The 24942-nt window shown below is 40.6% G+C and overlaps 1 protein-coding gene across 2 annotated transcripts in view; it reads right to left on the bottom strand.

The window, feature by feature from the left end:
• Positions 1-1259: 1259 nt before the first annotated feature.
• The window catches only part of LOC138783736 (ATP-binding cassette sub-family B member 5-like), a 52194-nt gene continuing 28511 nt past the window's right edge, over positions 1260-24942 (bottom strand). For both annotated transcript variants that reach the window (XM_069958810.1, XM_069958811.1), the window contains exons 7-28: positions 24689-24860; positions 23685-23809; positions 23088-23262; positions 22823-22936; positions 21210-21320; positions 20993-21118; positions 20625-20828; positions 18346-18516; positions 18016-18177; positions 16468-16626; positions 15185-15328; positions 14277-14381; positions 13067-13144; positions 12895-12978; positions 12019-12222; positions 9249-9349; positions 8662-8802; positions 7619-7775; positions 7301-7498; positions 6219-6425; positions 4602-4748; positions 1260-4319 (exon numbers count right to left, since the gene is read on the bottom strand). In XM_069958810.1, coding sequence (XP_069814911.1) covers positions 4122-4319; positions 4602-4748; positions 6219-6425; positions 7301-7498; positions 7619-7775; positions 8662-8802; positions 9249-9349; positions 12019-12222; positions 12895-12978; positions 13067-13144; positions 14277-14381; positions 15185-15328; positions 16468-16626; positions 18016-18177; positions 18346-18516; positions 20625-20828; positions 20993-21118; positions 21210-21320; positions 22823-22936; positions 23088-23262; positions 23685-23809; positions 24689-24860 — 3283 coding nt within the window. In that variant the 3' untranslated portion in view covers positions 1260-4121. The remainder of the gene's footprint in view (positions 4320-4601; positions 4749-6218; positions 6426-7300; positions 7499-7618; positions 7776-8661; positions 8803-9248; positions 9350-12018; positions 12223-12894; positions 12979-13066; positions 13145-14276; positions 14382-15184; positions 15329-16467; positions 16627-18015; positions 18178-18345; positions 18517-20624; positions 20829-20992; positions 21119-21209; positions 21321-22822; positions 22937-23087; positions 23263-23684; positions 23810-24688; positions 24861-24942) is intronic.

Here is a 24942-nt window from a genome sequence, read left to right as displayed (position 1 = left end):
TTTTTTTTTTTAAAACAATGTTCCTCCTTGCATAAATAAGAACACTAAGGAGTACTACAGATCAAAAAACAATATAACAATATTTTTCCCATCGAGCATGTAATAAACTGGTCAACTGAATTTCACAATTCTACAGGATCTAACTAATGTCTGTGATTAAAAAAAAATATTTACTTTAAAAAAAATAAATTTACATACTAAAAACCTAATACATTTTTTTTTAAGTAAATAAATAAACTAATACTATGGTGCAATAAAAAAAAAGTATATATATTACCCATACTGATCAGTCGTGCTAGTGAAAAATTAAGCCTGAAGTGCTAAGGTCAAGCGGTTAAATTACCTGTTCTTCAGTAGTTGCGCTGTCTGCCCACTAGATGGTAGTATAAGCATAACAATAATACGCGCCGTCTGTCACCTAGTCCTGATTATGAGCTGTGCTATACAGGAAACACCTTACGAAACTTCGAAAGGTTATGTTCATTTAGTATCTGCTTTGTGGCTTCTGTTCATAACTTTTTAACAGCAAAAAATATCACAGCATGCTTCACTTTTTGCAATTTTTTTTAAAATCTTCTAACATATTTAAAGGTTTTGCTCATGCTGCCTTTATCCCTTCTTTCCTCCAGACTATTCAGATTTACACTTTCAAGTCTTTCTTCTAATATGTTTTATGCTTTACACCCTGCACCATTTTTGTAGCCCGCCTTTGGACCCGTTCTATTTTATCAATGTCCTTTTTTAGGTGAGGTCTCCAGAACTGGACACAGTTTTCCAGATGTGGTCTCACCAGAGCTCTATACAGCGGGATCACAATCTCCCTCCTCCTACTGGCTATACCTCTAGCTATACAGCCCAGAATACAATTTGCTTTCCCTACTACCTGGATGCACTGGTGACTCATTTTGAAGCTGCCAGATATCACTTCCCCTAAATCCTTCTCTTCTGAAGTCTTTGCCAACACAGAACTGCCGATATGATACTCAGAAAGAGGATGTTATCTCCTCAAGTAAAATATGTTACATTTAGAAACATTGAACTGCAGTTTCCATTCTTTTTTTGTAAAGCTAATAATTGTCCTCTGAGATTATTAACCCTTACCTACCAAACCTTCTGCTATGTCACTGTTTTTGAGCCAAAGTTGGGGAACACATTAGTCCATCGATATTTCCTATGCCTTTTGAATCCACTAGGTAATACATTCCCTTAAAAAGAATAATCAATGCACAAGTGTAAAAAAAATTATAAGACACCCGACACTTACTTATAGATCTTTATTAGGGATTAGTCAATGATGCCTAAGGCAGATATTGAGTGACATACTTAGTTACATATATAAGCAAACCTATAACATTATAACTTCAAATATTAAATTGATTGGAAGGAAAACTCTTAAGCAGCACAATCTTCACAACATCCCACTCTCTTTTGTACATGTTAAAGGGGTTCTCCAGGCTTAGAAAAATCATGGCCACTGTCCTCAGTTTGGGTATGGGTTTGCAGCTCAGTTCAGTTAAAGTAAATAGACTTTGGCTGCAACGCTGCACACAACCTGAGGACAGGGGTGGCACTGTGTTTTTTTTCTAATCCTTGATAACCCCTTTAAATATATTTGTAAATATTATGATTTGCGTTACACTTTATTACTTTTCAATGTTATATTTTATTCTCCATTCAGGCAGAAAACCCCCCACTACTGCTCGATTTCTGTTACCAGAAGGAGACGTACATTGTGGGAGCTTTTACATGGTTTAAGGGGGAATTCCACATCTCATATATAAACGAGATGATAGATGCAGGTTCCAACTCTCTAGGTCCTCACCAGACCTGCTGGTGGTGGCCAGACACTTACAGCATATCCTGGCGATATGCCATGAATGTAAGAAATAAGAATATCCCTTTAAGCTGGGAGGTCGAGTCACATGAATGTCTGTAGAAAGCAGATAAACCACACAGAGATTCTAAAAGGGAACCGGCAAAGAGTGTGACATACAGCTCCTAACAGTACAAGGGACATCATTTCCAAATTACCATAATTACTTTAAAAAACAAAATCTGAAATATTTTTTTTTTAAATTATAGATTGTTTACCCATAAATACAACAAAGAAAACATAAACATATCTTAACAACAAATGTGCTTGAAGTATGAAATACAGTAAAATATGGGTACAGTCAATGCTGATGCGACAAGGCACCTTTTATGCAAACCTATCATATAAGCCATACTTCTATGTAAAGCTTATTGTCACTTATACATGAAGGCCAAGTTTGAATGTAATTAAACTTAAAGTGAATGTCCACCCTTAAAAAAAATAAAAAAAATTAAATGAGCTTATGGCCCAGTGTAGAGGAGGAAGCGAACGCAGACCTGCCTGCTCAGCACTCGCTTCCTCCACGTTCCCTGCTCACTGCCTGTGCTATTACACGCACAGACATTGAGCATGAGGAGCATGGGGGTGGGCTTCCGCTCCTATTTCATGGAGTGACGTGCCGCAGACCGTCGCTATCGTTCTGGTTTTTTAGATAATGTTGAAAGACAACGATCAGTCAACATCCTACATATCGGCTGATTGTTGCCTTTTAACAAGACCTATTGCACCAAACGATTATCAGCTGGAATGGGCGGTATTCGGCCAAGTACGGACAAAAATCTTTTGGTGCAATAGAACCCTTAGCATTACCGAATTCCAACTCTTTAGTCAAGACACAGAGTTAAATGTTACAGTTTTAGCTGCCAAAGTTTATCATTAGGGACAAATTACGGGGACAAAGCTTATTGTAAGTATGCAGTAATCTCTTTAGCTCCCCCTAAAGGCAGCCAAAGGCAGACAGAGTTTGATCACGTTCATTTATCTGTGTGTATAAATAACACTCTACATCAATTATAGAACTCCAACCACTATAGAATCAATCAAGAAATTAATCAGTACAGAATGTTCAACTTAATTGAGCGCTGTTGACAGGTACACTTTAAAATTACATAGAATTAAAAGAGACATTTACTTTATAGGTTTTATTAGGCAAAAAAAACCTCCCCCCACTTTTTATCTGTTCATTGTCAGGCAAAGTCGTCTTCATTACAGAGGAGCAAAGTGAAGACGGGTTTGCTGAATCCTCTTATAACCTGTGGAGGGGGGAGGGGCCAATGAGGATGAGTGAGCAGGAAGAGCAGAGAAGAAACTCTGTTTGGAGACTGGGCAGATAAAATTATGGATTCAGAGGTCAGAACAGTCAGTGTTGGTCTGGTAACTCAATGAGATAAGTTCACAGAATGATATGTTTTGCACTGCTAGCTTTTCTCCTCTCCGTGCTCACTCATCCCCTTGGCCCCTCCCCTCTCCATAGAGCATAATGGACACATAAATCCTGCTTCTCCTGAAGTGTGTGTGTGTGTGTGTGGGGGGGGGGGGGATGTTGGGGTAGGAAAACAGTCTTTTGAATACAGAAGGAAACTCTTTTGCATTATAAAACCTATTACAGAGTTTCTTAAGTTCGCTTGAACTATTTATACTTATTGATTTCTGTCCCCAGTCTTCCCATATATTAGAATTGTTTAAAACGAAATAACGAACAGAGGATATCAAGAAAGCAACAGATTATTTGCATTGAAACAATTATCATTATTTGCATAGAGTTAGACTCTCTGACTATCTATCTATCTATCTATCTATCTATCTATCTATCTATCTATCGATCATCTTTCCATCTCTTGCCGTTCCTCCCTCCTTTCTAAAGAAAATTATTTTAAGTAGCGTATTAAAGCAGCATAGATAGAGATAACTCTTCATATTTGCATAAATGTATAAGGCAGAATGGTGCTTTACCCTATGTATCATGATCCTCATTCATCTGTATAAGCCCACTTCATTTATTGATCATATCCGTCAAATAGAAGCACTTACACATTGAGTCTCCGCTCCATAATGGAGGAGACTTTAAATCCAAACTTGGATCCGTAAGACTCAACACTTAATCTTCTTTATACTGATGTTTGCTCTTCTCTACACTACTGTATTCGGCAGCAGCCTCGCATTGGCGACTGCTAGAGTTGATCTTCCACAACATAGTAGCATGCAGCTGAATTGATATATCCGGACTTTGCCATCCAGTTATATCCTGTTATGTTATAGTCTGTGCATTGACAAGTTCATAGTACTCCCCGTGGTTGGAGAGAAGCTGTTGGTGAGTTCCTTTTTCTATAACCTTCCCGTTCTTCATAACCACAATGAGATCTGCATTCTGGACCGTGGACAGTCTGTGAGCGATGACGATACAAGTCCTTCCTTTTCGGGCTTCATCTAAGGCTTGTTGCACAATCTGATGGTGATAGAGAAACATAATAATTAAGTTCAATATGTAGACCAGGGATGGGGAACCTCCGGCCCTGCAGCTGTTGCAAAACTACAATTCCCATCATGCCTGGACAGCCAAAGCTTCGCTTTGGCTGTCCAGGCATGATGGGAATTGTAGTTTTGCAACAGCTGCAGGGCCGAAGGTTCCCCATCCCTGATGTAAACAATGATAAACTCCTCTCTGTGACATATAAAAAACTAGTAAATAAATCTGTTTTCTCCTCCTCCTCCTCCTCCTCCTCCTCACCTTCTCACTCTCATTGTCCAGGGCTGAGGTGGCTTCATCAAGAAGAAGAACTTTAGGAGAGCGGATCAGGGCACGGGCAATAGCAATTCTTTGCTTCTGACCACCAGATAGCTGAGTGCCTTTACCTCCAACCGATGTGTTATATTTCTGAAAGATTAATCGTACAGTAAGAGCTTTCTGCCAGGACAATAAGACCTCATGCACATGGCTGTATCTGTGTGATCTCCAATATAGAACCCATACAGATTTATGGGCCATGATCAACTTTCACTTTAAATACGGGGGCACACTGAGGTCCTTCCGATGGCAGATGGTGATAGTGAGAAGGATAGTTAGGGTCCTATTTCATGGGCTGAGCAGGGCCCGATCAACTATGTAGATTGGCGCTCGTTTACTGGGCCTATTCCACGGCCCCGATGATCGTTAAGCGAGGGCTGCAGGGACATCCTTACCGATGTCCTTTCAGCCCTTGTTTCATACATTACCTGTCTGGGCTGCAGGTCTTCTCCTTCTTCCCCCCTGTCCCGCACCGCAGCAGCTTCGGAGCGGCCTGTCTGAACTGACAGACCGCTCAGCCAATCACTGGCCGCAGCAGTTCTGGCCAGTGATTGGCTAAACGGTCTGTCAGTTCACACAGCCCCGCTCCGAAGCTGCTGCGGCGCGCGTCCGGGAGAAGGAGAAGACCTGCAGCCCGGACAGGTAATGTATGATGCTGCTGAAATGGTCGGTCGCCGCCGCACACAGCTATTCCACCGTAGCGATGCACTGGTGGCGAACGATGATTTTAGGTCTGAATATAAATGAACGATCAGCCGATGACATGATCATCGGCTGATCGTTCTCCCTATTCCACGGAGCGATAATCGACCGAATCGGGCCGATTTGGCCAATTATCGCTCCAATTTGGCCGATTATCGCTCCGTGGAATAGGCCCCTTAGTCCTCATGGCAGATCACCAACTGCAGATGGAGCTTAGCATGCATAGGTATATGCATGAGAGGTTGGGAGGATAGCTATAGCCAAACAAGGCAGATGTAGGAGGCTAGCTTAAAGCGGTGGAAAAAAAGATCAACTCAACTTTTCCCACAAATTTGTAAATTGCTTCTATGTAAACTCAAACTTTCCAGTACTTATCAGCTGCTGCATGTCCTGCAGAAAGTCATATAGTTCTATCTCTTAGACTTGTTGCTCTCTGCTGCCACCCCTGTCCACATCAGGAACTGTCAATAGCAGTAAAGGTTTCTTATGGGAATTGGACAGTTCTTGGCACAGACAGAGGTGGCAGCAGGTAGAAATGTGTTTGATTCATTAATATACAAATATATACAAATCTGTATAACTTTCTGACACCAGTCAATTTTATAATATTTCTATTCTCTGGAGTACTCTTTTAAAAGGTTTATCTGGGGAGCGGGAAAGGTATAAGATTTCACTGCTCTATAGCACTCTACTTAACAGGTGTACACTTTACAGGGGGAAGTTCCAGTGCTAAAGGGGTGCAGGACCTGTTTATTTGGCCCTGTGTACTATGTAAACCAATATGTGTCTATTTCTTCTTCCTATATAGATACCATACAATGAATGCAAAATGGACATGTGTTATGTAATAACACTAACCTCTGGCAGTCCTTCTATGAAGGAGTGAATGTTTGCAGCTTTTGCAGCTTCTTGTATCTCCTCTATAGACACTTCACGAGAGTTGTCCCCATAGGCGATGTTCTCGGCAATGCTGCGGTCAAATAGCACTGGCTCCTGGGATACGATTCCTACCTGATTTCGTAGCCATTGCACGTTCATGTCTTTGGCTGCTGCTTTGTCAAATATCTGAAAACAGAAAATTGATGTTCTAAGATTTTAAATTGATAGTAATAGTACTTGCCCTCTTATTATTAATGGGTATTCCAGTGATTTTTTTTCTCTTTTAAATTAACTGGTGTCAGGAAGTTATATGGATTTGTAATTTTCTTCTATTTAAAAATCTCAAGCCTTTCAGTACTTATCAGCTGCTGTATGTTCTGCAAGAAGTGCTTTATTCTTTCTAGTCCCACAACGGTGCTCTTTGCTGCCACCTCTGTCCATGACAGGAACTGTCCAGAGTAGGGGAGGTTTTCTATGGGATTTGCTACTGTTTGTCAGGACAGTTCCTGACATGGAGAGATGTGGCGGCAGAGAGCACTGTGTCAGACTGGAAACAATACACCACTTTCTGCAGGACATACAGCAGCTGATAATTGGAGATTTTTAAATAGAAGTAAATTACAAATTTATAAAACTTTATGAAACCATTTGATTCGAAAGAATTTTTTGTCGGAATACCCCTTTAAAGAAGCACTCCACTTTTTTCTCCTTTGCCCATATCATGTACACTTATCATCAATAGATTCTCAGCACAATTGATTTGCTGCTGCTACTAACTATATGGGAGATATCCCAGGATATCTAGTAGTTCACACATCGTCGATCTATTGTTTTTGTTCTATTTTTGCTATGATTTTTAAAAAATCACACCAAAATAGTGTAATGTTACAGCAAAGAAGACATCCCTTGTGAATCACTGGATTTAACTGCACTGTATTCATGTACATAGTTTGCAGAACATCTGTGTAGAACTGGTAGCTTTTACTATATTGCTACCTTATGGTGGAAATATTTAGTCCAAAAGGGACTGCCTGAAATTCTACAGAAGTCTGAGCTCTTACCACTGCCCCTTGGTACGGGTCATAGAACCTCTGAAGAAGCTGGATAGAGGTGCTTTTCCCACATCCACTGCTGCCCACAAATGCCACTGTTTGCCCTCTGGATATTCCCACAGATAGCGCCTGCAGCACCGGCACATCCGGACGAGATGGATAATTGAAGGAAACTTTTGATAAGTTCAAATTTCCGTCATATTTTTCCTATTTGTAGAAAAAAAATTAATAAGTATTAGAATTAAAAACAATACTATAAAGAGTTAATAAACGTAAAAGCTGCACCCACATATACTGGATGTACAGAGCTCTGTGTCATTGACTTACAGGTTTCTGGCCATCATTGCTGTAGCTGTCAATAGATGGTTCCGTTTCGAATAAGTGAAACAAATGCGAAGCCGCAGATTTGGCTTTTGCGTAATCTGGAGCAAAGGATAATGTTTGTCCGACAGTAATAGCTCCATACGCCAGGGTGGAAAACACACTGTGAAATATAACAATTGTTTAAATGAGAAAACATTTGATGTCATTTGGTAACCACAAAAAAATTACTAGGCCATGTTCACACGATGGAGGAGATTTATCAAACATGGTGTAAAGTGAAACTGGCTCAGTTGCCCCTAGCAACCAACTAGATTCCACCTTTCATTCCTCAAAGACTCTTTGGAAAATGAAAGGTGGCATCTGATTGGTTGCTAGGGGCAACTGAGCCAGTTTCACTTTACACCATGTTTGATAAATCTTCTCCAATATATTTATTTTTACATTGGCCATTGTTTGCAGTTTAAACAACGCCCATTCTTGTAAAATAAAGAATGCAACATGTGGAATCCTATGGGGAACAGTGGCACACACACTGTATCGCACAACGACCGCTGTTCTCCTACGGCCGTGAAAATAACTTACTTGGCAATTATTTCTGGCGGTCAGGCTGTGAACAGGCCATTGTTTACAGTCCGTTTACAGTGGCCCTTTTCACGGCCGTACATTGCAATGTTTTCAATGGCAATTTGGATTGCAGACACACCCATATGTGCCCACAATCCAAATAAAAGAAAATGATGTTCATCCGGCCGATACTGCAGTATCGGACAGGTGGACATGTCAAACAATGGCCATTGTCAATTGTGCCCGCGAGTCAATCGTTTAAAAAGATACAGAGGTATTGGCTGCAGAAACGTCCTGAATGCAGTTTAACAGCGTCCATCGCTATGCAACGGACGCTGTTAAACAAAGTGTGAACATCTGTGAATGAGCTCTGAGCATCTTATAAATTCTGCACCATATAGCAATGCAAATCAGGAATAAGACTGGCCCCACGTCCTAATGTCTTCCAATATAATACAATATAGGAAAAAAATAACACTTACAGAAATACTTCCTCTGGGTCCATTCTTCCAAGTTGAATCATAAAAGCCCCAAAACGATAGCACGCAGCATAGGTGAAATGTATGAATGACTGACTGAATGCAAAACAGATGCCGTATATCTGAGCCTTGCGGTTAGCGTTTCTAAAATAGATAAGGTTAAAGGCAATGTTAAAATACTGTTGAGTAGAAATGGCAGGATTATTAAACTCATATAGATGTCTTACAAGACCTGATCTTCACTACAAGTCACATAATAGCAGACTGATGTTAAGTAACTAAGTAGGATAATATTGTGGTGTAAACGTGGCAATAATCAAACGCTGAATGAAAATTTGTTTGTGTGTAGCTGATCGCATCTTTTCATCACACAGGTGACCCATTAATCTCAATGGACCCTGTGCAGCACTGGTGATTACAGATTCTAGTAGCATGACCCCATTGTGATCAGCTAATCATTGGGACACCTTTCTAACGAAAAAAAAAAAAAAAAAAAAAAAAGTTGACCACACTAGACAATTTTTTAGGAGTACCATCTCTTCAGACAAGTGTTATTATAATGATGTAAATCATTGTACGTTACCACTGACCTGAATGGTTTCTGTAAGCTTTCGCTATACATTTCTTCAAACGTCGTCTCTCTAGTGAGTGATACCACTGTACGGATATTATCCACTGCTTCAGTTGCAATCTATTAAAGTCAGCAAGAACAGACAAAAATCTTATGAATTACAACATATCCATGTGTATAGGGTTATTGAAATAAGGAGTGGCCTTGCATTTGCCAAATTCATGAGAACACTTCATATAATGTCCATATGTATTAATAATTTTTTCCTACATTTTTCTTGATATGAGTATAAAAAATCTAAATATTTAAAGGAGAAGTCCAGGCAAATTTTTAAACAAGTACTTGGGAGGGGGAGGATAAAAGAAATAACGTGCTTTTACCTCCCCTGCTTCAGCGCTGGTGGCCGCGTACCACCAATCCAGTCCCTGGGTCCCCAGCTGCTTCCTGTTTTAAGCTGGACCCCAGTCGTGATGTGTGGTCCGCTCAGCCAGTCAGGGACTGAGGCAGAACCCTGCTACGGCCACTGACTGGCTGAGCAGACCACACGCATCACAATCCAAGTCCCCGCTCAGACCAGGAAGTGGCCTGGGACTGAATCGGCGGTACGTGGCCACCAGCGCTGGAGCAGGGGGAGGTAAGTGCATGTTTTTTTCTTTATCCTCCCCAGCACTTGTTAAAAAATCTATTTGCCCGGACTTCTCCTTTAACTAAAAGGTTTTTCCCATTACTATGGCATGCTATCACTTTATAATGGAGAATTAAGGGATAGCCGCCTGAGGAAGAATCCAACTGGTGAAGAGGGGAAGGGAACTGACTGCTGAGCTTCTCAATGCCATCCCTGACTGCAATGCTGAATTAGCTCTGCAGACCGTCAAAGTATATTTTTGCACAGCAGCTTCCCCAGCAACTGGCTGTACAGGATACTGCGATATAACCTCATTCACATGTTCATCACAAAACCTGTCCTGTGGTCCCCTTTTTCTCTGGATTGGTGCTGGTCCTTGTAGTCACCCACCTTCCTATGGTGTCCTATGTGATGAGCCCTTTAGCATTCTTCTTTCAGAAAACGTTTTCTTAAATTACTCATTAAACTATTAAAAACTCACTCTAATTATATAGTTTATTGCTTAAAGGCATCAAAAATGAAAAATAAAAACAGAAACAATTTTTTATGGATATAGTTCACAATCTGACCAATGGTTCTTTATTTGTACAAACTGCAATCAAATCCTGCTTTTGTATTGTGTACCAACAGTACCTGAAATTTGTTTGTCATCTAGGGGCCCTATTAGACAACGCGCCATCTGTAAGTGCCAATCTCAGTGGTCAGTGCTGTTTTTTTTTTTCACATTCAAGTATTTATTAAAGAGTTTTCATAATACAAACGTACAAACAGTAGAGTAGAAAAGCACGGTCAAAACACAAAATCCGAAGATAAGAATAACAGGCATATCGGATGCTTGGTGAGTATACATCTTAGAAAAGTGAAAACAAATTAAGGTGCAGACAACTGCAACGGCATATGATAGTAACAAGTGCAATAAGCCGTTAGGCAACCAGTAGACAGGCTATGTGCTGATCAGCAATCAATCGTAAACCAGTATTCGGCTAAATAAAGAAAAAGAAGAACTCAATAAACCAAACTCAGGCAGACAAGAGAGGGAGACATGGGGGAAGACAGGGAGGGGAGAGAAGGGGAAAACCAATGAAGGAGCTAAGAGAATAGTTACTTACATGCAATCCATACCCGGGTGGTGAATGATGAGCGGGAGTAGGGAGTCCGGACGCCTCGGAACCACGCCACTGGTGGCACTCACCAGGAGGGGGGGGGGGAGGGGGGAAGGAGAGGAGAAGGCCACTGATCATGGCTGTGTTAGGCTGACTGTCCTGTAGCGGGACGAGGCTATAAAATCCATCCAGGCATACCAGGTGGAGGTGTAAGTTGAGATCGCCTTCGGTGTGAGCGAGAGGAGGTCCTCCATATGTTGAGTATGGGTGATCTCCTTAAACCATTCTTCCAGAGACGGAACGTCTGCTGAACGCCAGTGTCTGGGGATTACGGTCTTTGCTGCCTGTAGCAAGTGGCGGGCGAGGGAGCATTTGTATTTCTGTTGAGCCATGGGAAACATAAACAGCAAAACGGACTCCGGGGTGTTGGGGATGACAACACCCGTGATCTCAGAAATGAGGGATAAAACCGCCCTCCAAAATGTTTGAAGGTTGGGGCACCCCCACCATATATGTACCATGGTCCCCTGTGCACCGCTGCATCTCCAACACACATCTGGAACCGAGGGAAACCAGCTATGCAAGAACACAGGGACCCTATACCATCTGGACAAAATTTTATAGCATGTCTCCTGCGCCTTTGTTGCAATAGACGTCTTGTGTGTGAGGAAGAAGCAGCGGGACCATTGCTCCATGGTAAATTGCTTTCCGATCTCTCTTTCCCACGTCCCACAGAAAGGGGGGAGGTCCTCAGATCTGGCAGAGAGTAGTATCCCATATATAGTGGAGATAGCGTGTGTCGGAGGAGAGGAGGCCCGACATAGGCGTTCAAAGTCGGTCAGTGCTGTTTTACAAAGTTGTGCTCAGTTGTGCCCTATTACACAGGGAGATACGGAGCTGAGGATCAGCCAATGAATATTTGCTTGTTCGGTGCCTGATTGCTAGCCCTAGTATATTGATATTGGCCTGTTTATTAAAAATGTTGGTGTTTTATTGGCCCCTTTATTCTATGTTGAACCATATATACAACATTTATTGTGACAGCTGCCAGGAAAACTTACCTTTCCGGCATATTGAAGCTGCTTTTTATCCCGGTTGGCAAAGCCAGTTAGGGCTCTGGTCTCCAGCAATCCAGTCATCACAAGAACAGGGGTCAGGACTAAAATCAGTAATGTCATTTCCCATCCAAAAATGAAAGAGATTATGATACCAACACCCATGGTGGAAAAGTTTTCAGCGATCAATCCAAGTCTGGAGCCAGTTGCCTACATTGAATTGAAAAAAAAAAAAAAAAAGCTTGAATGACAGGTGGACTATATACATTAAAAGAAATCTATTGGTTACCATGAAACACATACAAAATATGTATGGGTTATTGGCTATATATAACATCTGTACCAGGCAAATGATATGATAAAAACCTGACCCTAAAAACCTTCCATGTATACATGGCACCTTGACTTCTCCTGTAGTTAGCAGATGTGGGGAGATCCTAGCAGGATGATGCTTATGTTCTTGTATATAGCTGGGGAATATCGTTTGAGTAGGGGCAGGGACATAGTTTTAGGAAGTAAAATGGTAGCGGTCACATATGGTGCCTGAGAAGACCTAAAGGACCATGTGCGCATAAGAGATGATACAAAGAATGGGTCATATAGGGATCTTATAGATTTTGCATTGAGGCCAGGAAGCTTTAAAGATGACTTATGGTCAGTATAAAAAATTTAGCGAGCTTAGCATGCACACCCCTTTTTTTCAAATAAAGGTCCCGCCCATCTGACCATTAAAAGGAAAAGTGAATATAGTCAACCAAATAGGAAAATCCCTATATCACATGAACAATACTATAGAATTAATTATACAGACGTCAGTTCCTCTTTATAATAATAAATTTATAATAACAAATATAAAATTCATGAAATGATAATGTCACTTACAGTCTGTATCTGGGCAGCATCTGTGGCAAGTCTCGTTGTTAAAGCTCCAGTGTTATTTTTCTTGTCATCAAACCACGACATTTCCTTTAGAGAAAGGAAAGGCAAAATATACATAATAAGTACAGACAAAATGAGACTCACAACATTAGGTATCATTTGTTGCCAAACTGACCTGACGGAGCATTGCTTTAAATGCCATTTGTCTCAGCCGCATGGTGAGGACCTCCCCCGATCTTCCAAACATAAATCCCTAATAATTAAAAACAACAAAAAAAACCCAGCATATAATCTATAAGTAACTGACACAGGAAAATGCAGAACAGTATACAACACATACATAGGCTACAGTTTGTAGAGACACAAAATCATTATACATTTTACAAATTTCTGACTTTTGAATTGTTGGGAGTCCAAGTGTACCGATCACCACCAATCCTTAAAATGAAGGTGCAGATATGCTCAACTGAGTCCCCCTATTACAAAACTCATAGGGAATCCTTGTGCCCCTACATCAGGCATAGTCTTGGCTGTCCAGACATGATAGGAACTGTAGTTTTGCAAAAGCTGGAGGGCCAAAGGTTCCCCATCCCTGGTGTCTCTGTACATTGCCATTCCCTCCCCTACAAGCATTATTGTGAGGGATGATACCTGCATAATACATCATGCATTGGAATATGCCATACTTTTTCTGCAATACCCACATGTTGCACATATCAGTAAGCCAGCCATGTTTATAGGCTAAAGATTAGAGATGAGTGAGTAGTAAAATATTCGACATTCTACATTTGATTAAAATAAACGATGATGCTCGACTATTCAATCGCATATCGAACCCCATTAAAGTTAATGGCAAAAAAATGCAGGTTTCTTGAAAACCTAAATTCAACCACTTGGAGGTCACCAAGTCCATAATGACACCTTTAGAAAATGATGCATACACCTCTGGAATGGAACTGGGAAAGCAGGAAAGCAGTATTACTCCACTATTACAGGGAGTGGAATTAGCGGTCCCCGGCAGCAATACTGCTCCCTGTAATAGTTAATATTTACTTAAAACAGCAAATCTTTATGGGCGCCTTAGCCAATCAATGACTGGCTAAGACGGGACAGCACCGCAGCCAAGCTTCGGTGAAGGAGGCTGAAGAGGACGCCAGGGGAACGTGGACCGGTAAGTGATCTTCAGTAAACTTTAATAAAACAGCTATACAATTGTTTAGCTGTTTTAGTAAAGTTTGTTTAGATTAGAATTTTCAATCGGATATTTGATCGAAAACAAATCTTTTAAGTAGTACAGTACTCAATTGAATAGCTACTCGGTTGAGTCTTGCTTGCTCAGCTCTACTAAAGATTAAAAGGCATATATAATGCACAATTATACTAACCTGAAGAAAATATGTGAAGAAGGAAACCACACCAATAACAGCAACTATAATGGAGTACAGATTTATGTCTTGTTGTATTGTCTCTGAATTACTAGACCCAAAAATCTGTAAAAAGAAAATAGTTATATTAACATAACATATGGTCATAAGGTTGTAATCTTATAATCATATCTGACTAATCTAACATTTATGTGTTTTATGGTTTTCTCACACTAATATTTATGGCTTATAGAGATAAGCGTGACTCAAGTGGCTTATACTTGAAGAGGCCATATTGGCATTTATAGCATATCCACAGATTCCACCTATGGGCTCCACATTTATCTCTCACACAACACACAACACCCTCAGCTCTGCTATGTGATCTCTGTGAGGGGAGGGGGGAGAACGTGCTGCCAGGAGGGGGGGGGAGGAGGTTTTGTTTATGTTTCTCTCTGTGTCAGGGCTGTTATCTGATGCTGCTGACAAAATCTGTACACTAAGTAGGATCTGCAGGGAGGGGGCGTGTCCAGCAGGAATGCAGAAATAAGTCAGAGCCAGACAGAGCTGTAAGGGGACAATCAGCCTTATGTATTTAAAAAACTGTTTATTTTAGGTTATTAATGTATATTGCAAAAATTGTTATCATGCCCTAAGCTAACTAAAACTGAAAGGTCAAAATATTTTATAGTTACGCTTTAAGGAAATACTGTAGCTCAGCAGAAGTATTACAGATTAGTCCAATGCAGTTAAATATTACTGGGCTGCAATGGTGACACTGCCACTTTTAAAACAGATCGGTCATCAGTATCACAGTTTGGTTTTAAAACCCTTTTGACATCCATTATATTTTGGGTAATGAGTAAATAAAGCCTTACATCCTTAATTGATATATAGAGGTTTGTTATCCATACCTAGAATATACTTACAGCAATAACTTTAGCAAATAGTACACTGAAAGCTGGGTGCGCCCCTCCGTTAATCATTGCACAGAGAATTCCAAACATGATATACGGCCACTCTGATTTATTCAGTTTTAATATCTTGAAAAATGAAATCTTTGGAAGTTTTTTCTGGAAATAAAAATTAAGACAATTCAGTCTAATAGTCTAATAGATGTCCTTCCATCGTCCACTGCTTTTTGGCTTCTAGTGCATGCTCCATTCATAACTGCACTCTTATATCAGACTGTGACAGCAGGATCAGACTACACAGGGCTTGTTTGTAGTCTGTAACCATGGAGACACATACAGTAGCTATGCATAGCAGATTACTGATAAAAAAATGTGACTTATGAGATAGCGAATTTATTAGAAATCAGGGTAGAATCAATGTTTAATATGATGTGTCAAGACTTCCTCAGCAATGGCCTGTCATAGTGACGTAACCTTAAAGTGTCACTTTTATTTTTTTCAGAAATCAATAGTACAGGCAATTTTAAGAAACTTTGTAATTGGGTTTATTAGCCGAAAAATGCATTTTTATCATGAAAAAAGCTCCCCCCGTCTTCATTGTTTTCTATGGAGAGGGGAGGGGTGGAGGGAGATGAGGCATCAAAACAGGACAACAAAGAGTTAATCTACAGTTAATCACCTGGCTATCTCCTCTGACAGTTAGCACTGACCTCTCTGACTTCTGAATACCGCTGTCACCCACCTCCGTGTTGTGTAACCCTTTGTTCTCTGCTGCCGACTAACTCCCTCCTCCCCCCTCCCCTCTCTATAGAACAGACAGGGTTGTGTCTAATGCAACAAATCACAATTTCCTGATATTTTGCAGTGAATGGAAAAGAGGAGGGAGGGGGGACCTGGGAAAAGTCTTTTTGAATGCAGATAATGGCAGATTTGCCTAATAAACCTAATTACAAAGTTTTTTTTAAAATTGCCTGGACTATTGATTTCTGTAAAAAAAAAAATATGATAGTGACTCTTTAAGCTCCTGGGCTTAAATAGGTAAATCTGTAATAGAGGCTTTAGTTGTGCTTTTTATAATATTGGTGTCTTCTTATATGGCGGAAGCACTTTTGGGCCTCCTTGGGCAACAGGGCTCAGGTTCAAATGCTGCCTCCATGTCTCTTAAAGCTATACCCCTTTCCTATCACTATGTCCCTATACATTATGGGGCAAGTTTTAAACACTATTATCCAGCAACTGAAATGTAAATCTGCTGCACTACTAGTATATCCCCCACTATACCCATGGTAAGTCTTTACCTCTTCTGTTTCCTCTTCCTTGTATTCTTCCTCTCCTTTGTCTGATATAGAAAGTGTTCCACTGGACATGTTAGAATATAATCTCTGCAGTAGGGGAGGCTTGTCCTGTGTTGATTGTTCATTCTTCTCAGGTTCTGTGCCTTGTTCTCCTTGTATTGTCTGAAAACAAAAATGAGTTGCAGAAGACAAGACTATTTTCCTGTAACCTTCTTTCCACTGCATTGTGTAACCCATAAGAACCTGGGAAAGCTAAAACAATAGAACACAATAGCATATTGCTAGGATATGCCATCACTTTATGCACACTGGCGAGCCAACCTTTGGGAGTTTTGTGCTGTGTCCCTTTTGAGTTTTTCTCCTTCCCTGTGGTGCTCCCGGCTGCCCTGTTGTGCAGGGGACAGCAGCCTGCCCCATACTCTTTTACAGGAAAAAAAACTGTAAAAGGGGATGCAACACTTGACTAGTACTGTGTCTCCTTCTATATCACAATTGGTAGGGATTCCAGAGGTTGGACTGATCCTAAAGTGATGACATAACTTGCGATATGCCATCATCATCTGAGATGGGAATACCTGAGTTACATGTAAACTTTGGAACTATATGTTAATTGGACAAAAAGTTACATCAAATTACATCAAGTGAGAGCAGGTCCACCAGCTGTCCTTTCTTTAACCACTTCTGGTAGGTACTGATCAGTTCATACTGGGTACACCTCATAAGACCTGCCAGTTTGGAGATGTTTTCACCCTAGCTTTGATCTAGCCATCAAAGTGTGGCCTTATATTCCATCCATTGATAGAAAGCACCTTATTACTATTCCAATAACCAGTTATGTATATACACTGATCACCATGTTACGACTGATAAGTGTATGATGCCTGTGGTTTGTGTTTGCTTCGTATGTAAAGTTGTGTTCTTCTGTTGCTTCCAAACCCATGTTAAAGGGATATTCCAGGAAAAAATAACTTTTCCCCTATCTACAGGATAGGGGAAAAGAAGGAGGTCCCGGCGGTCTATGCTCTGAACCGTCCGGGGTTCTCTGTAGCGGTCCCCGCGGGCTCTGAGTCCCAGGTCGGCACACAACCCCCGATTCTATTAATTTCTATGGAGTGGCGGAAAGAGGCGAGTACAGCGGAAGAGTGATGTACTGGGCTCTTTCCGTCGCTCCATAGGAATGAATAGAATCGCAGGTCGTATGCTCTATTCACAACAGAATTGGCGGGGCCCGCTACGGAGATCGCAGGGGAGGGGGGGGGGGGGGAGTTTCAGAGGTCGGACCTCCCATGACCGCCTAATTTTTTCCTATCCTGTGCATAGAGGAAAAGTCAATTTTTCCTGGAATACCCTTTTAAGCTAAATAAAGTATAGGGAGAAAATGCAGACCCTAGGGACCTTGATAAATGTTCTATGTGTCCCTTGATGAAATTCGGCGCTCCCCTTGAACCCCCACTGTGACAGATTTATCAGCTTAGTTTTAGATGATTATACTTTAGAATATTATACGTAAAAAATGTTTAGATTTTTTTTTTTGTAACATAGCAAACATACCTGTGCTGTTGCAAGTGAGTAATATATTCCTTTTTTCCCCATTAGTTCAGCATGTGTTCCTCGCTCAGCCACAGCGCCATTGTCCACCACAACGATCAGATCTGCAGTCCACACTGTGCTGAGCCGGTGAGCAATAACAATGGTCGTGCGTCCTTCGATGGCCTGAAAAGTGTTTTTGTTTATTTAGGTTTTGTAACAACTGTGGGGAAAACAGGTTCTAATAGTCTAATCAGAGGATAACTATAAAACTGGTGTAATGATTGTACAGAAAGTTCAAGAGGAACCATTGACCTTTGGATATGTTAGGAGATAACACATGAACTGATTTACCTTGTCTAGAGCGGCTTGTACAATGGACTCGCTGGCAGTATCCAGAGCAGAGGTGGCCTCATCTAGCAGAAGGATTTTCGGATTTCGTACTAAAGCTCTGGCTATTGCTATTCTTTGTTTCTGTCCACCACTTAACTGAGCTCCTCTTTCCCCAACAAGAGTTTCAAATTTCTGAAGAGACAGAAAAGTATTATTGATTATTTTTACACATAATTAAAGGATTTGTATTGGCCACAGATATTCTTTATAAAAAATATTAAATAATACAATAAAAAAAAAAAAAAAAAAAAAAAAAAAGACCACTCTCCTTCGTTGCTCCCCTGCTGCCCCCAGAATCAGGGTGTTGCTCTGCAGCAGAAATCAGTGGCTGAGGCGGGACACTAAAGTGCTGTACAGATATGATCATTCCTATTGGTCTTTGTCCCCCAAATTACCATATTAGGCCATGTCCCCACTGCGTTTAACATCGGCCGTTCTGTGACCCGGCCAGTGTTACTGAAGATCATAATTTCTGGTGAATTCGGATGCGGGTGCACCCATGTGCGTGCGCATCCTTATTCACTGCTGCATACAATGGAGCTTGCGAACTGACATGTCTGTGTGGCCGCTATTCAATGACATGTCAGTTTTTCATGCGGCCGGATGGAATCCCGGCCGGAGCGTATACTATGTGTATACGCCCCGGCTGGGATTTCATCTATTTACATACGACATATGTTTAGCATAAATCACAGCCATTGTTGCAAATTGCAACAACGCCCGAGATTTATACTAAACATATGTTGTATGAACATGGCCTCTTAATATGTTTTTGAACTGTGGAAAGAAACCCACACAAATACCAAAAAGATACAAACCCTATAAAGATGTTGGGTTAGCACCAAGGACTGCAGCACTGCTGGGCCACAGTGCTAACCAATAAGCGACCAAGATTCCAAAAGTTTTTGTGAGGGAGGCTTTCCTACTAAAATCTTGTATCTGTACAGGACTACTGTTAGAAGCCCTATTCCCAGATAACAGTGTCCCATGCTGAAGACAAGACCCTTGGAAATAGAGTGAGTCATAGTGTCAGCTCCTTACTCTCGCTTCATTTCATTAGTTAAGAGTGTCAACTAGGCGGGGCTTCACTGCAGTTGGGCCCCCTCTCTTAGGGCCCTATTCCACCGGACAATTATCGTTTGCATAATCGTTAATGATTAACGATCTTAAACGTCCTCTATTGCGAAAGACCTGAAAACGTTCACTCATTTCCATGGAACGATAATCGTTACTTATGATAGTATTTGCGATCGTTTTTTCTTCGCTATCTCTTCGCTATTGCGTTCGTATCTACTGCGAACGGCCGAACGACGTCTTATTCAATGCGAACGATTTGCGAACGTTTTGCGAATGAGCAACGATAAAAATAGGTCCAGGTCTTATAAAGCGATCAACGATTTCTCGTTCGGTCGTTAATCGTTAACTGCATTTCAACCGAATGATTATCGTTTAGATTCTAATGATTTAACGATAATCTGAACAATAATCGTCTGCTGGAATAGGGCCCTTAGACAGGGAGAGGGCCCAACTGTCATGGAGCCCCGCCTAGTTGACACTGAAATGAAGTGATTTTAGAGCAGAAAGAAGACACACATGTTTGATATAGGTATTGGAGTATTCTACTTTTTATAATCTGATTCCCCATAAAATCAGCTGAATGCAGTTTATCTCATTTCTGGGAAGCCCAACTATAATCTGTTATCTATAGGAATCAAGGTCAATTCAATTTCTCTGCAGCTCTACTAGAGTGGAAATGAAGTGTTTCATGGCCCTATGGTCACAAGGAGAAAAGGTCTATTTACTTGCTAAGGACTTGGCAGTCCTCTAGACACTGTCAGTAGCTGATCGGCTCTGAACCTCCTAATAATGGAGGTCCCTAACAGGGGAGTCCCTTCTAACCTCTAAATTAGCAATGGGTTTCGTAATCCAGAAAACTTCTTTACTAAGTGCTTGACAAAGTATTATTTCTATAATTGTGTGTAACACTTCAATGCTAAAGTCTAATAGCCCTGGTTTTGTATAGTAAGTCAGTTGCAATAATAAGAAAAAACAGCTTTAAATGGAAAATGGAAAAATGATGTTCTGAAAAGTAATAGATACATGTCAGACGTCTGTGGTCTTGGACCACTGACTCGAAAGAGTTTTAAACACTGCCCAGACCCTTTTGACACAGCTCATAGATGAAAACTTGAAAATGGATGGCTCATTGACCCAGTGGCACCCAAATTGCACATACTTACATCCGGCAGTGCCGTGATAAAATCATAGGCATTGGCTTCCTTTGCTGCTGTCTCTATTTCTTCATCTGTCACATCTAATCTCCCATATTTGATGTTGTTCTTAATGGTTGTTGCAAACAGCACAGGCTCTTGGCTGACCACCCCAATCATTTCTCTGTAGTGTCTAACATTCAGAGATCTTATATCATGGCCGTCCACCATAATCTAAAAAAACAAAAAACAAACAAACAAAAACCTAAGAAAATAAATCTGAATAAAAAGAAAATCAATTATATATATATATATATATATATATATGTATAGAGAGAGAGAGTGAGAGAGAGATACACATACACACATATATACTGTATATATATTTATTTATTTACCATTCCTTCTTGTGGGTCATACATTCTCTGAAGGAGCTGAACTGTAGTGCTTTTACCGCATCCACTTTGCCCAACCAGGGCCACGGTCTGTCCAGGTTTAACTTTTATATTAAATCCCTTTAAGACCTTCAGTTAAACACAAAGTAGTCTATTGTGATAAGATACCATACAACGCACAAAAACATAACAGCATACCATAGAAAAGAATGCATTTTACCTGAACCTGTGGTCTTGAAGGATAACAAAAATGCACATTCTGAAATTCAATATCCCCTTTAATACTGTCAGGCTTGTAGCCTTCTGTTGAAAAACTGTTAATCGTAGATGTCTACGGTGGGAGGGAAGGAAAGATATAGACAGACATTAGCAGAATATATAAACAACAAGGGAAATTTACAAAGAACCCTACTGTGTATATATATATATGTATATATATATATATATATATATATATATATATATATATACTATATATATATATATATATATACACATATATATATATATATATACATATATATATATATATATACATATGTATATATATATATATATATATATATATACATATATATAATACATTGCTTTAATAAAGTTATATTACTTTGTAATATAACCATTTAAAAAAATTTATAGGTTTTCCTTCATATATACTTCCGTTGGGTGTCTTCTGTAAAGGGCAACATGGGCCCCTCTGCTGTCACCAACATTTGTGTCGGGAACTGCAGGGCTGTCCAAGTTCCCAGACCCCTGACCTGACCTAGTGCTGCCGCACAATGCTGTACGGAGCAGGATCCTGTTTCTCCCCATTTACTGTATATTTACTTCCAAAGACAAATATGCAATCAGTTATAAAAGTTTATCTCACCACTAGATAATGACTAGATTAAATGGGGTCTTAGGGCAGTATGAGATGGCCCAACATTTCCCTGTAAGCGAGCACCGATCTGCTAAATCTATACAAGGCTCGATAATCATGCATGAGGGCTGTATGTATATCATTAGCGATCTCTGTGCGGCCCTTGCTTTTTACAAGAAATATAATAATGTTTATACTTTCAGTACCTACTCTCCCCCATTGTGCTGCAGCCGTTTGGCCGTGTTCCCTGCTTGTCGCTAATGCTTCTGGCCCTGTCTCTTCAGTGACAGGCTGCTCAGCCAATCACTGTCTGAGACAGGACAGGCTGAGTGGCCTATTACTGAAGAGACAGGGCCAGAAGTGTCAGACGTCGGCCGAACAACACTACATGTAGACAACGATCAACCAATGATCGGCTCCTTGGCTGATTGCTGTCCTTATTACACAGAGCAACAATCTGCCGAATCAGCCTGATCAGGCAGGTTATCACTCTAGGACCCCACTGATTAAGTGTGCGCCCTGAAGCTTTATTGCACTGATTTAAACAGCCAAGCCCTGTACTCATCTGTTTATGTCAGTGCCATAAAAACTGAGTTTAGTAGCAGCAGATGATGATAAATGCCCCTGGAATATCCCTTTAAGAGTAGCCATGTACAATTTATGTGGGTTGATGACATACAGTATTCTAATACAACTCTCAAATCCATGTACATCCTGAAGATCATTTTGAATAGTTTTGAAGAGAAGTATACATATACATAAAGGGGGAGATTTATCAAACATGGTGTAAAGTAAAACTGGCTCAGTTGCTCCTAGCAACCAATCAGATTCCACTTTTTATTTTGTAAAGAATCTGTGAGGAATGAAAAGTGGAATCTGATTGGTTGCTAGGGGCAACTAAGACAAATATACTTTACACCAGTTTGATAAATCTCCCCCAATGGGTCAAAAATGTATATGCAATGCTTTACCTGGTCAATAGTATGGAATATGTTATAAGCAGCTCCTCGTGCCACTGAAAAAGCTTCAAGATGAGAAGATGCCTGACCAACACAATAACTGCAAAGGACAATGCTGAATAAGACCTGAAGGAAGAAAAATACTTCAATGATTTTATCACAGAATACTGTTGAGTTATTTTTATTATTATTATGGAATAATATCAATATAGACCCAGGTACTCCGATTGTACAAAACTACTATAGCCATAAAATGTGAAAAAATTTATAAACTCACCACAAGGACATCTCCAATGGTATATCCTTCATTTCCCAATATTAAAATGGAACCATACCAAAATCCAAGTGCATAAGAGGCATAGATAATAAAGTACATAAAGCCAACAGCCAGCTGAGAAGTCATGGCTTTTCTTATTCCGATTTCTTTGGCCTCTCCCAAATTATTTGTGTATCTGAGAATACAGAAACACGCTATTTAATCAATATGTCACTTTAGGCCATGTCCACACAAAGTAAGTTTTCATTAAACAACGGCCATTATTTAATGACAGCGGTAGGTCGCATTGAACTCTATATAGTATATACTGTATATACTCCAGCTGAGATTCCATGCGGCCGCACAGAAAACTGACATGTTAATTTTGTGCGGCCACTATTCATTGAATTGTGGCCGCAGGAAATTAACTGTGCAGACAATGTAAAGTGCGGCTCTGCTATGGTTAATTGGAACATGGGCACACTCAAATGCGCCCGTATTCCAATTTGAAAAAGTTATGTTCATCCGGCTGGTACTGCAGTACCAGCCGGGATGAACTTCACAGACAGAGGCCGTAATCTGGACATTGTAATATGTGTACATAGGAGGCAATTGTACCTTTGTATTTCTTTCTGCTGTCCTCCAAATGCCACCACAGTCCGTATTGAGGAAAGGACCTCCTCGGCTACAGCTCCAGCCTTTGCATAAGCTGAGAGTTCCTTACTAGTTAGGGAAACCAACATCTAGAAAAATATGAGGAATATGAAATTTTACAGTATTTAGAGCTTAATCATATAGTATTCAAAATGACACCAAGCCCATTGACTATAGTCAGAGAAGATCACTACGTATGAACTTACGATCGCATTGTATACGCCGCCGGGAAAAATGAACAAGACCATTGTTTGAGGACGGAAATGTTCGAACTCACGGCCGTGGATTTCCATGCGGTCCCGTACGGAGTACTTATTTCAGCCAAATTGAACTTGATTTTTTGATCCAAAAGGTTCTGTGAGTTTTATTGGGCTGGGCGAAGATTTCCAAGTAAATGACCTGCCTCAGATCGCTTCGAAACAAGCTAGGGAAGCATAACTGTACTACGGGCGTATGTTCACAGTGGGTACGCATCCAGCCGCATGTCGATTTTCCGCACGCCCGTAGTTTTAGCCGCACATGTACGGAGGCGTAAGAACTGCGTACGGATTCGTACGCAGTGTGAACATAGCTTTATAAAGTAGGCATCTTAGGAGGCCATGCCTCCTCCCTGCCTTGCCGCGCCTGACCACCCGGTTACGGCTGGCGTACCCAGGGAGAAGGCAAGAAACTGCATCTTCTTCCTGGTATATCCCAGGGGTGCAACCTAAATAAATCTCCCTCATAGCGCACATAGTCTACTCATCAGGGCAGCATATTATTATATGTTTGTTTTAAGCCTATTAAAGGGGTTGTCCAGGCTTACAAAACTTGGCCCCTTTCTTCTGGAAACAGCACCACCACTCTTCTCCTCAGTTTGGGTGTGGTTTCCAAGCTCAGGTCCATTCAAGTGAATGGAGCTGAATTGTAATACCACAAATAACCTGTGGATAACACCTTTTAACTCTTAACATATTTTAATAGTTTACCTTAGAACAAAGTGCAGTAGAAATTGCCACCAAGGGACTTGTGGCCAATATAACCAGGGCAAGCTTCCAACCTTTGACTATTCCAATTATTAGTCCGCCTATAGCGCATGTGGCATTCTGCACAAGATGGCCGACTTTATCTCCAATTCCATCATTGATCTTGTTGATATCTCTGCAGAACAATTATAACTATTAATATTGTATACGCCAATACAAATATTTCAAGAAGACTTATGCCAGACAATAATCCTCTT

Source organism: Dendropsophus ebraccatus, chromosome 2, assembly GCF_027789765.1.
Source record: "Dendropsophus ebraccatus isolate aDenEbr1 chromosome 2, aDenEbr1.pat, whole genome shotgun sequence".
Classification (NCBI taxonomy): Eukaryota; Metazoa; Chordata; class Amphibia; order Anura; family Hylidae; genus Dendropsophus; species Dendropsophus ebraccatus.
The sequence above is the reverse complement of the archived record's forward strand: the minus strand, read 5'-3'. Positions and strand labels throughout refer to the sequence as shown.